Below are 14,129 nucleotides of genomic sequence, written 5' to 3' on the forward strand. Positions count from 1 at the left end.
ACAACACTGCAGTTCCTCAAGAAGTTACAGGGATAGCTCTTGGAAAGGAGAGACTGTGGTCAAATATATTTGGGAAACAAAGTGAAAAACTGAATTAAAACTTTATTACAGATTGATCTAATTTTAAATTCAAAGCCCATGTTCTGAAGAGAATGAACTGCAGAGCTGAATTTCAATGTCCAGCAAGATATATGTTTATACTGAGTGTAGTTACTACTTAGAAATGAGGGACTGGATAAGTTATTTGACCTCTTTAAGCCTCCATTCCTGTTAGAAGAGTAAAAACTATCTTTTGAGATTGTTGAATGGTCTGAATAAGACACTGCACAGATCATGAAAGTGGTTAATACCATCTGGCCACTGCTATTTGCAGCCCTAGAAGGTCATCTGATTCCCTGAGTGTACATCCCTTCATTTCAAGTAAAGAGCTCTAACTAGAATTGCTGAGTCTTACTGGAAATTTCCAGAAGACACAACATTTGACTAACCCTGCTTTGACCAACTGTAGACATTTCACCGGTCAACATTTCTGGGTGGGAGTGGGGAGCAGAAATACAAGCATGGCTCCTTAGTCTCCTACGAAGTCTGAGTGCAGTTCTTGCTCTTAGGCTCCATGAGTTTACCCAGTACCATTCCCCTGGGGTATTTTTATACAATGACAATACTGTTGTGCCCTTCAATAATGCTGAAGTAATACCAATCTAAGAGAATGAAAATTAAAGTGGCACATTCATTCCCTTACTTAAAACCAACAGCTTAGAATGATACGGCACTGCCTATCTTCCCAAAAGAATTAAAAGCACATAGGATTTATAATTATCTCTATTTATAAAATCTTTTATGGGGCGGAGATAGGGGAGCATCTATGCCTTTCATTTATTACCTAAACATTCACTCCTTTCCCAGATAATTTTTTCCAGTTCCTGCTCTGTGCCAGGTACTGATCAAACAACAGGGAAGTACTCCATAAAACAGACATGGTATGCCCTCACTGGGTTTATCAGACTAGCAGTGAAGGATACAAATCAGCAAACAGTATTCCGTCATAATACCTTGGACAGTCAGTAAATTAAGGTTTATTTTCTAGCTTTTACATAAACTGACAACTCTGCAGAAAAGTTTAAAGTTTTCCTTTAAACACATGAAATATACCTCAATCGGCCTTATTACTATATTTCTTTTTGCCTCCATCTATTTGTCATGTTCTTTCTAAAAATAACAGCCAAAAAAATAAAAAATAAAAAAATACATAAAAATAACAGCCAAGCAATGAACGATAGTACCTTCCATTTTGATCTAACTTTTACTAGCACTTCTAAGAACTCAACGGGCAGAGTTACTTACTACAGCATAAACCAAAATGAGTTGGTTGACAATTACGGGCAGATTTAAATTAAGATTACAGAAAACACTCTTGGCATTATATATCTACATATAAATTCTTCACCATAATATCAAACATATGACAGCCATTCAAATTAACTTGATATCCCCTAAGTATGTTCATCTGTAGCACTTTAATAAAACTAAAAATATAATCTGCAGTCAAAATTTTGTTGGTGTCTTAATTTATTACTGTTTTCATGCATTAATCTGTAAACATTTTTTATTTCATTAGACAACAGTACATATTAAAACAAAAATAAAATGTGCGAACTGCTTCTATTTGTGCTTAAGAACAAAGTGGACAAGACAGAATATGGACACACCAACCACCAGAGAAACAAAACAGAAAAGCCATCAGAATATGGGATATTCAAAGGTCACAAAGCAACAACAAAAGTACTGTCATTTCCAAAGCGTAAAAAACTGTAGTATTCCCCCATGATACAATATGAGTTTAAACATAAAATGTACTAATAATGTTAATATAAAATTTATTAAGAACAATCATTAACATTAATTGATTGATTACTATGTGTCAAAACACTATTCTAAGTGCTTTACAACTGATTTAATCCTCACAACCATAAGAGAGAAGTGACATCACTACTCCCTCACTACATTATATGGCACAAAGAGATGGAGTAATTTGCTAAAATCACAAAGCTGCTAAGTGATAGAACCAAGATTCAAACAAAAGCAAGATGATTATAGAGCGTACTCTCTTAACCACTCTAATCTTCTGTCAAAAATGATAGCAGAAAAATGTTCTTCAGGCTACAAAGTTCAACTTGACTGAAAACAGAACTCACCATGTCTCAATACAGTTCCAAGCTCTAATCCTCAGTGCCTGTGAGTGTGTGAGTGGAGTAAGTGGAGAGCCATTACTACAGAACTAAGAGAGGCTGAGGAGAGGGCAAAACACGTTTTGTTAACTGACCGATATTAATAACTTGTTTAACTGATGGATACACTAATCTTTTGGTGAAGATTTATTTGTCCTTCAGTTGTTGAGAGTTCATCTCATTGTCCCTAGGCTATTAAATTAGCATTATTTAATGCAACGCAACCATAAGTGCAAACAGGGGAACCAAAACTGCATGGTGATATGAGATTGCCACTCAGCTGATTCACAATATGCTTAAATTTTTTTAATATTCTAATTAAAAAAAGTTGTTTTAAATACAACAGCTAAATATGCTTAGGGAGAACTCACATGCTTGCCTCAAAGTATCTTTATACTCAGCTGACAAGAACAGCTTATAATAAGATCTAAAGATAATCAATATCATTGACGGCCTCTCCCTCCAACTTAACTACTAAGTCATTATTTGTCTGTAAGGAGAGAAAATGATTGAGATCCAGTCAGCTTATGGGAGAGCTTAAATGAAATGAAGTGAGAAGCTCAAAAAGATGCATATCAGAATGAAGTCAGAATACCTTATCGGTCTGGTGGTCATTCCGTAAGCTCCACAAAGTGATTCAATGCACACACTCTAACATAACAATAACATAACGTAACATAACAGGTCTATCATTTGATATCCCTTTCAAGGCAATGTATTTTAAAAAAACAAACAAACAACAAACCCTTCCTAACAATAAATCTAATCTTTGGCAATCAAAATCTAGGTTATTTTTTAAAATCAGTCAAACATTTTTCACACAGGCAGAAATTTCAAAAGTATTCTGCCTCTTACTGGATAAAAGGAAACAAGGCAAAAAAACCTTCCTAAAAACAATGTTTAAAGTAGGTAGTTAGGTGTTTATTATACTAGAAAAACAAGAGTGGCAAAAGAAAAAAGCAGAAAGCAGGAACAATACACTTTAAAGTAAAATGTCTAGAAAACTTAAAATCAACATAAAATGTTGGTAAAAACCAAAATGACTCTCATATGGCTAGTTATAAGCCTTTTTTTCCTATGTTTACTAACTCTCCTGATGAGATGACATACATCCAAAGTTATTCGTTTGGTCCTCATTTAAATCTCATCAAAAGAAACATTTTAGATTTTTCAAAGTTTTAGTTACATCTTTTATATATACAACATTATAGTCTGACTAATTGCCAAACTGGCGTTTCTCAAGTGTAAAAACCAAAGGTAATATCATAGACTGATATTAGCTGGCTAAATGAAAAATGATAATCAAAAAGGGAAAATCATGACAACACCTTTAAAAAGTTCAAAAGTTTCAGACATCAAATAATGTATAGTGTTTTAGGGTCTAGATATTTTGTTACTAAAATTCGAAAGTATAAGTAAATTATTCACATAAAGACCTGCCCCATTTTCAAGGACTTACCTTCTTTTTATCCCTCATTGAGCCTTTGCCTCGGACCATTATCTTACATCCTGTTTCTGCTTCAAGCTGTTTAGCAGTAAGTCCTCTAGGTCCAAGGATTCTCCCAACGAAATTAAACTGGGGGAAAAAAAAAATCACCATACATTATTCACTTAAAGTTATTTTAAAGTATAAATTTACTTCCTTCAGTTAGATTTTTAAAAAATATTAAGTTGAAATAAAATCTTATGAATTTCTTGACAAGTCTGGGGGTGAAATTACAGCAGCTCATGTTTAGCTTGAAATTTTCGTATGTATTAATACAAATTATGGATTAGGAACAACAGTATCTAACTAAAACAGGTACTATACTCAATTGCCCATCAACATGTAATCTAAACCAGAGTATATTAAAGAGTTAGACAAAATCTTAGGTGCCACCCAAGAATGCAATTCCCTTCTACAAAATCCTTTATGACAGGGTTCAGGGAACTGTTCATTATGTTAAATAGTGGTGGCCTTTTCTACAGAAATCCTTGGGGGAGAACTCCTGTCTTATTTATCTAAGTTATACTTTCTCCAAAGCAACTGTTCAGAGAGAATTGTATTCTGCGGTTGGCTGCCAGAACACTGATGGCCAAATTTGGATTCCACCCTATACTAAATATTTAAGTCATGAGAGTCTACATTTTTCACCACACTCCTTGCACAATTTTATCTCTGCATCCTTATTTTCCTTTCTATTTTCCATTTCTACCTTTAGCTTATATTACTACTTTGACAAAGAACCTTAACTCTTATCACGAATAGGACAGTGACAAAAATAATTATATAAATAAGTAATTATCATCCCTCCACAGAAATGTCAAGTATTCATTCACAGAAGTTAATTTTTTTAAAAAGTCCAATGGGAAGAACAGATTGACTCTGAATATTGAAAAGTAAATTTTCCTCATTCACATGTCATCTGCATAAAAGACACAAAAAAAATGAACGTTCCACAAAGACTGATGGGTGGTTTACTATCAATTCCACAAAGACTGATGGGTGGTTTCTATTAACTTATTCAATCAATTAAGTTACTGATTCTTATGCTTCCTATTTTTTTCTTGCATTTTAATCCTACTGTTAATGTATCGTTAGTAACACTAATATGCCAGAATTTACTGCTGTCAAGGCTTAAGCAGCCAGGGAAGTTCTTCAATCTTCTGTACTCCAATGGCTTCTTACTTTGCCTTAGCTGCTCACCAGCACCGCCACATCTTACAAAAGTGATTCCCAAATGAAAGACGGGTAGTACACGTATAAGGATGGAAGAAAGCCCTCTTCCCTCCGGGGATTACGATATAAGTTTTTCCATCCCAAGCTGAGGAGAGGGAATGAAGTTTTATAGAATCTGTGACTACATATAAAGGTGGGGTTGGCAAGTTGCCGAAAAGTAGGAAGAGTCTGCTCTAAATGAACAGAGAGCCAGGCCTGTTGATAGATTTTCTGTGATATGTGTGTTTTTTCCCTTTCTCAGACCCTCGTTTTAATATATTTTTACTCTGTACTGCGTGAAGTTGGTCAATTCTAGATGTACTTGGATTTAAAGGCAACCTCTTAAAAAATTTCATGGAATTTTCTGTTAAGTACTAAGGGTAATTCAGACCAGCTGAGCAATTCCAGTAAAATAGGACACAGAAGGAAAAAACATCTGCTTGAATGCATGAGAGATCCAGCAAGACTGTGAAGAATTGCTAATTCAGGATCGTAGGGAGGACAGAGAATCAAGAGGATGTTAGCCTGGCTTTGGGGAACTCCTTGTCCTCTAGGTATGTTTGCTGAATCCGGAGAGGACAGCTGAGAGCCTGAACTTCAAGGGACGTGGTCTGGAGTGTGTAACTACCAATGTGAGCGCCTCCCCGTCCCCGGTCTTTGCTTTGGGGAGGGATCTGATGGGTGTGCATTCTGGGGGTAAAAGTGAACCCCAATTTCCCAGGCCCTTACAGACTCTGCATATGAACATCAAAACTGTCTCAACCTCAATAAGCAAAATTGTACCGAGGTGATCTTGGGTTGCCAGTTAACAGTAGGTACCTGTCAGAAGCTGACATATATTCTCTCTGGAGGAAGACAACATAATCTTAGGCCTTATATTATTTTTGTAAGCTATTCAGTAAATACATTATCTGGCACACACTAGAAAACAACCAAATACACAGAACGTAAAATGACATTAACAAAAATCTGAAGAAACGACAAGACAAAAGAAACAAATCCACCAGGCCTCTAGATATTAGAATTAATCGACACAGACTTTATAAGCATTATGCTTATTATGTGTAATTTTGTTTAGTTTGAGTATTTTTCAGTAGAATAGGAAACAACCTTTCATTTTCAAATTCAACTTAATGAAACATGTATTCAAGGCTTCCTATGTGGCAAAGAGTGAAATAGATGCTAGGAATTTTTTTTAAAGAGGAGGAAGGGGAGGAGAGGAAGAGGAGAAATTCTCCTTGCTCTCAAGAAACCTGTGAAAATGCCTTTACTCTATTTCTACCTTGACTGCTTCTTAAAATAAGTAGTCTTTGCCAGCTCTTCCTCAATAATAGTTGTGCTCTATACAGATCTTTTTCCAAAGTAACTCATATAGTTGATATACATTATATATCTCAAACATGGCAAAGAATGTCTGGAAAAATGCATTACGAATGGAGGTACTTTAGCACTTCAAATAACTAATATGTAATTGTTTTATATTTGTGTCCTCTGTCAAAGTGGTCAGCCTCCACTTCATGACATACAAACACCTAGAAGACCCTCTGTGGGGCTTCCCTGGTGGCACAGTGGTTAAGAATCCACCTGCCAATTCAGGCGACATGGCTTCGAGCCCTGGTCCGGGAAGATCCCACATGCCGTGGAACAACTAAGCCCACGTGACACAACTACTGAGCCTGTGCTCTAGAGCCCACGAGCCACAACTACTGAGCCCATGTGCCACAACTACTGAGCCCATGTGCCACAACTACTGAAGCCCGCACACCTAGAGCCCAGGCTCCGCAATAAGAGAAGCCACCGCAATGAGAAGCCCATGCACCATAACGAAGAGTAGGCCCTGCTCACCACAACTAGAGAAATCCTGTGCACAGCAACGAAGACCCAACACAGCCAAAAATAAAAATAAATAAATTTATTTTAAAAAAAGAAAAAAAAAAAGACCCTCTTTGGCACATTCTATTATTTTCACGTATTAAATCTCTTTTGCTGAAACCACAGCATTAAGATTACATAGAAAAAGACTTCTACCATAGCTAAGTAATCCTCCCAATTATTATTTACTAAATAAAAAATGTTTTAAAGCCAGTCAAAACCAACATATTAAATCTGTAACAAAATTTTCCTAACCTTATAAATTAACCAATCTCTACTGCACCACAACCAGCAAAAAACAGCTCAAATGTGTTAAAGTGCATACCACTGGGGTTCTAATACAACTGAAACCATCAAGGTCATCCTTCTCAAAGTGGTGTAAGTAGAGAATGAAAAAAAATTAATCATAGCAGCTGCTTTGTCTACTGCAACCAATTTCCAAGTTAATATCATTTGCCTTGCATTAAACTTCATTCTGTGTTGATTTATCATGCTAGTTTTGCAGTTTCATTCAATTAAACCAATGCCACAACACATTCAAAGAAAATCATTTCAAACAGCCTAAGCTAACTACAACTTTAAAGGCTGAAAGAAGAAAAAAGAGACATTCATTAACTCTACTGTTTAAGTACAGACCTTCTCTGTGGCTTACCAATTATACCTCTGCCAGTGCCATGTTAATTTCTAAAGAAGAGGTTAACAACAGTCATGTCTAATGCTATTTGTTGCTGCTGACTTAATTTTAAATAGACATGACAGAGTTCTCCCAATGACAAAATATAAAGTATTATAGCAAATCTTTCCATTAACCTTTTTAAAAATGTACAATTAAAGATAAAACCTTCTGTGGCACACTATCAAAAGAGAGAATAAAAAATGGATTTCTAAAAGCATTTCAGTGAAACACTTCTAAGAAGTGTTAAACAGTAATTTCTGCTTAAAATTTTGGAAAAACAATTTTAAAAAGAAGATGTATTTCTTTGGATTGCTTTTCATACAATAAATTGATAATCTGTTTTTAAGTATTTTGTCTAGTATCTGTAAGGTGATTTTAGTTATATATCTTACAAACCTTACATCAGATCACATAAGCAAGTTAGTAGGTATCAAACACACACACACACACAAATGTATATGTATTGATAAAGTCTTCTGCTTAGCAGATGACCAAAAATGGACCACCTCAAGTGGTAGTCAACACTAGTAAGCCATCTTATGCAAATGTGTAAGATGAGACAAGAGTCGTGACTACTTAGCAATACAACTGTTTTTAATTAAAAGTACCAGAATATTTTGTTTGACTTGATTTACTGTTTTATTAACTCGACTTATAACAGCAAAGGAGAAACTGTTAACAATGCAGATTAAATTTAAAAGTTTGCTGCATCTAAAGTCACTCATTGTGAATAGCACAATGTTCTTCCAATATCTGAAACCATTATCCAATTCAGCAAATAAACTGCTCTTGTCATTTATGAACAAAGTTTCAGCATATGTGTTCATGATTTTCACTTTCAGCTACTCATTAATGTAAATGAAAATACCAACCAATATTCATGTCAGAACTATATTCATTCATCAACTGAAATCAGTTTGGTCATGGATACAAGAGTTCCGGGCAGGGGGGAAGAATATCAAGGAAAGTCTTCTGTTTAAAAAAACAAACAAACAATGAATGTATCTAAATGCCTCGTACTTTTTGGGGAGACAGATGTCTTATCCCTTCTCTATGTTCATAGTAATTCTAGATGAGCAGCCAAATATGTCTTCTTAAGCTATATAATAATTACTATAGGAACCATTTTGCAAAACCTTTCATATATTAGGCCTTTCTACACATCTTCTGTTAGTGGCACAGGGCCATGTTAAGAAGAAGCATTTACACCAACAGATGTAAAAGTGAAAACCGGTAACCAATAATAACCAAAATATGAAATCTATAGCATATAAATTTGGATATCCTAATTATGTCAAATCTTTATCCCTTGAGTATAGATATAATTGGGAAAGAGGCTGAAACCATACTAACAAACTCAGGTGAATAAGATGATGATTGTCGTTGTGGAAGCTAAACAACAAGTACTTAGAAAAACAAAAAATTATTTAACCAATTAAAATAAAAATATAAAGGCAATGAAAGCCAACAAGGGTTTTACGACACAAATAGATGACAATATTTTTCACGGTGTAAGGTCAAAACTCGTACAACAAGGCCCTTTAAGAGATCCCTAACTACTTTTTGAACCTTTATTTTTGCTATTATCCTCTGTTCAGACACATGTTGTTCTCTAAAACAGCAGGTACGTTCAATTTTTGTTCCCTGTTAACACCTTTCTTCCTCCTTCCTTCCCACCAAACATGTCAAATCCTCATCACATAGTATTGAGCTCAAGTGTTCCTTCTGTGATTTCCTTATGTGTTCTTTGACTCCCAGAGACAGATGTTTTCTCCTCCTAAGTGAGGATCTCAGAACACTGTGTACCCACCTCTTACAGCCCTTCTGTCACACAGTATGCAACGATCTGCATGTCTTTCGCAGGGCATTCCTTGAAGTCAGAAACCAGCAATGGGGTGGGCGTGTGTGTGTGTGTGTGTGTGTGTGTGTGTTTGTGTGTTTTAATCCACAGTGCCTCACACAAGTGTGTATGTGTTAATCCACAGTGCGTGTGTGTGTTTTAATCCACAGTGCCTCACACAATATACAGCACTCAGAAGAAACTAGTATTTGTTCAGATTGTTGGATAATACAATTTAAAAGGGTTCACAGAAATCACACAGTGATTTTTCACTCTCAGTAAAATCACTAAATAAGTTATAGGCAGCACAGGAACTCTTACACATTTCAGAAACTTTTTAAATGGTAAGCCTGACTGATCTAAGGATAAATTCCAAATGACAGAGTCAATGATGTCACAGAAACAAAACAACTATTATTTCCACTTTCCATTTCAATACGGAAGTATCATGAGTGCTAGGATTATGTCACTCAACATTTCTTAGGTGTTGAGTACGCTGAAATATGTTCTACTATGAGTGTTCCAGTAAAAGCCAACTTCGATGCTTGGCACTTTACATGCAATAAGTCACTTAATCCTCACAACAACACCAGAAGACAGTTACCACTATCACCTACATTTAATACATGAGAGGTTACAAAAGTAGTCCAAATCCTAGAACACCTAGGTTGACTACAGAGCTTGGACACAGTAGGGCATAATGCCTTCTCTTCTAAAGACCTTAAACATATACACCCTGATCATACCAGATACTCATGTTTAGTTTTCTCATTCTTGTTAATCATTCAAAAAAATGTTCAGTACAAAGTTTATAAAAACCCTCTTCAGATTCAAATTTACTTTCAGAATGAGTTCCACCTACATCACAAAGCATATAATTACCATACTACTTTTACATAACCAGGCCTCACCTTTTCAATATTGTCATCTGTCTTTTACTGATTAGGATCACTGCTTTAATAATCAACATACATATCCTTTTTACCTTAATCAAACCTTTTACATGAATGAAAGCCCTTATGTGATTATTAGTTCATCCACATAATTCAACTACAAATACGTATAACTTCAAAAAAGAGACAGCAAGAGAGAAGAGTATGATTATTTGAGTCAAGACTGAGCTTACAAGTGTTACCTCATACCCTGAAGATGAGTCTAGGAGATCAAATACTTAGTAATTCTGACCACAGATTATGAATACAGTCTAAGGATCTTTGAAATTGTTTTCTCAAGTTTTGCTGCATAAATAGCAGCCTCCTTAAAGAACTACAAATAGAACTACCATATGACCCAGCAATCCCACTACTGCGCATATACCCTGAGAAAACCAAAATTCAAAAAGAGTCATGTACCAAAATGTTCATTGCAGCTCTATTTACAATAGCCCAGAGATGGAAACAACCTAAGTGCCCATCATCGGATGAATGGATAAAGAAGATGTGGCACATATATACAATGGAATATTACTCAGCCATAAAAAGAAACGAAATTGAGCTATTTGTAATGAGGTGGATAGACCTAGAGTCTGTCATACAGAGTGAAGTCAGTCAGAAAGAGAAAGACAAATACCGTATGCTAACACATATATATGGAATTTAAGAAAAAAAAAGTCATGAAGAACCTAGGGGTAAGACAGGAATAAAGACACAGACCTACTGGAGAACGGACTTGAGGATATGGGGAGGGGGAAGGGTGAGCTGTGACAGGGCGAGAGAGAGTCATGGACATATATACACTAACAAACGTAAGGTAGATAGCTAGTGGGAAGCAGCCGCATGGCACAGGGATATCGGCTCGGTGCTTTGTGACCGCCTGGAGGGGTGGGATAGGGAGGGTGGGAGGGAGGGAGATGCAAGAGGGAAGAGATATGGGAACATATGTATATGTACAACTGATTCACTTTGTTATAAAGCAGAAACTAACACACCATTGTAAAGCAATTATACCCCAATAAAGATGTTAAAAAAAAAATAGCAGCCTCATACACTGTTCCAAAAGAACTAATTTAGCTCTTAAAGAGACCTGCTCTTTTTTGGCACAGATTTTAGTTCCATTTGACTTACTGGTAACTTCTTTTATATTACCCTGCTTCAATGTTTCTAAATTGTTAAGCACAACTCAGTTTACAGTGACTTTTAATTATTATATTCTATTAATATAGTACTTTTATCATCTCTTACTCTTGGTTCCTCTACAATATTATCCTCCACATGTAACAGACTAAGAAATCTTAAGATTTTCATTGTTTAATCTGTCCCCTTGTGTTCATTTCAACTGCCACTGCCTTCGTTCAGGCTCTTGCTACTGAAATGATACCAAAATTTTACTGGTTTATACTCAGATCTCCTCTTTGGCCTTATGTTTCTAATTACTTCTCAAATTTTGTTTTTCTTTTTTTTTAGTCTGTCCTTAAAACTGCAAATTTATACTGCTTTTATACAATCTTACAAATAAAAAGGCAAGAAAGTAATCAATCATTGTTCTATAACCCCAAACAATACAACATAGACACATTTTTTAAACTCAATCAACTCCTTACCAAGCAATAAAGAAAAAATTGTCATACCAATATGAAACACGGAGATGGCCAAGTTCATGCTAGGTAGGCTACTTACTGATACTTTTTTTTTTTTTTTTTGCGGTACACGGGCCTCTCACTGTTGCGGCCTCTCCCGTTGTGGAGCACAGGCTCCGGACGTGCCGGCTCAGCGGCCATGGCTCACGGGCCCAGCTGCTCCACAGCATGTGGGATCTTCCCGGACCAGGGCACGAACCCATGTCCCCTGCATCGGCAGGCGGACTCTCAACCACTGTGCCACCAGGGAAGCCCCCGATACTATTTTTGAACTTAGGAAAAGCAGTGTTCTAGTGAAGTCAAAAATTAGATTTCAGGAAGTCCCTAATTTATTATGAACTATTTTGTTCTAAAGGGCTGGGTTTATTAAGACATATAATATGCTTTCCCAATGAAATAGTTAAATTTAGTTCCAAGGCTAGTCATTGAAAAGTTCTATTTCAATGTCCATGGGGTAAAGTTAAGGCAGGTTCTATCAAAAACTACAGTAGTTTTCTGCTCGTATGATGAGTTCATTTACTCACAAAATAAATTTAGGTCACCTATGATAAGCAGGCACAAAAACGGGTGGCCAAGCTCAAGTGGTATAACCTTGGACTACTCCACACTCCATTTTCATTTGCCAACTTTGGAGGGGAGAGGGTTAGGGTTAGGAAGATTCTGTTACTGACTGCTTCACTCACTTCCAGGAGACACTGCTTTCCCAAAATGGGCCAAGAGCAGATCAGCACCTTGAGCTTTCCTTTAATATCTAACAGAAACACCCAATAGCCCTGAGAGGCAGGTTTCTCTCCAATCTTTGTATTTTATTCCTTTGATTATTTCAGTGAGAATCTTAGAGATATGGAGGTGGATGCCTGTAATTAGGTTTCCATCTAATTCCGTAAGTCCTTTGTAACAATAATTTTAACAGAGCAGATCCTAACAAACTCTTTTTGGATAAGATAAATCACAGACAAAACTTTCTATCTCAGCTGAGCCTGGAAAACATTTGCTTACAAGCAATAATTCTTCCCTAAAAACAAACTCCATCTTTTAACTTGTTCTTCTAGACACTAGTCCTTTTTAATATCAAAATATATTACTTACAAAAGAAAGCATTCACATTTTAAGACTCTGAGAAGGCTTATTTTAAAAACCATTAAATTTTGAAAAAATCTGAACTAAACAAAATTCGTTTTCAGACTGTCTTGAAATCCTTTTTGGAATAATTTCTATTAACATCCTAAGAAATTCAGTATATCTCAGACCACAAAGAGCCTATTAAATATTTGGTACACAGTAGGCCCTCAATATATCATTGCAGAATGAAATAAAAATGAAACTTCAAAACCAAATGTCATGAAATTGACCTTCACTAAATTGATCTGTTTAAAGTTACAAGTCAACAATAACAGTTTCTCTACCTAAAACTTAGAAACTTAGACATGCTCTATATTATCAAATTGTACTGCTAAGTTAAAAACTCCAATAGGTTAATATGTAATCCGAAACATTTCACAACTCCATTCAATAAAAATATGTATCTAACCTTCTTCAAATCAACAGTCTATCTTAAGAGTTTCCTGTATAAATTACCAAAGAAGAGAGATGTGCAGATGTTTTAAAATATTTTCACTTATAATTAAGATCATATCCTGCCAAAAATCAAGGCTTAACCTTGGTATTGAGAAAAGAGACTTAGTAGATCATTAAATTCTGACTTAACGTCCATTTGTTTCTCAGAAGATCAAAGACGAAAGTAGTTTATATCCAGTCTTTCAACACAATAAGAAAGCCACAAGAGTCAAAGGAACAAAGGCTTAAGTAAAGATAACCAACTGCATTGACCCCTTTTCTCTTTTCATAACTCCTCCAAAACAAATGCCCGCTCAATAGGCAATCTGCAGACGACAATCTTGAGAAAGTGAAACTTACGAATAACTCCATACTAACTCTGAAGCTATGACTAGCCAAATTTTATCTGCAAGCCCAAGAGAAATAAATTGAAAGGTGACTTAAAACTCATGCTCCACCACTGACATAGACTATTATCATGAGCTAGTGTGTACTGTGAAAAACATTATAAATCTACGTTATTATTTATAGTTGCCGTGTTGAAATCCTACAAGCTGGAAAAAATATTTGAAAGGGCATTTACCCATCGTACAACCCTTTGACAATATGTGTCACCACGAATAGCCTAGACCCAAGACAAACCTTTTAACGCTATAATCATTCAAAATTAAAACCCATTTTAA

The 14,129-nt window shown here is 35.7% G+C and overlaps 1 protein-coding gene across 9 annotated transcripts in view; it reads right to left on the minus strand.

The window, feature by feature from the left end:
• The window catches only part of QKI (QKI, KH domain containing RNA binding), a 143,590-nt gene that overhangs the window by 87,129 nt on the left and 42,332 nt on the right, over nucleotides 1-14,129 (minus strand). For all 9 annotated transcript variants that reach the window (XR_004476378.2, XM_004278864.4, XM_012536412.3 and 6 more), the window contains exon 3: nucleotides 3,688-3,804. Coding sequence is in view for 8 of the 9 variants with exons in the window: in XM_004278864.4 (XP_004278912.1) it covers nucleotides 3,688-3,804 (117 nt within the window). In the remaining variant the exon portion in view is untranslated. The remainder of the gene's footprint in view (nucleotides 1-3,687; nucleotides 3,805-14,129) is intronic.

This window comes from Orcinus orca, chromosome 12, assembly GCF_937001465.1.
Source record: "Orcinus orca chromosome 12, mOrcOrc1.1, whole genome shotgun sequence".
Taxonomy (NCBI): Eukaryota; Metazoa; Chordata; class Mammalia; order Artiodactyla; family Delphinidae; genus Orcinus; species Orcinus orca.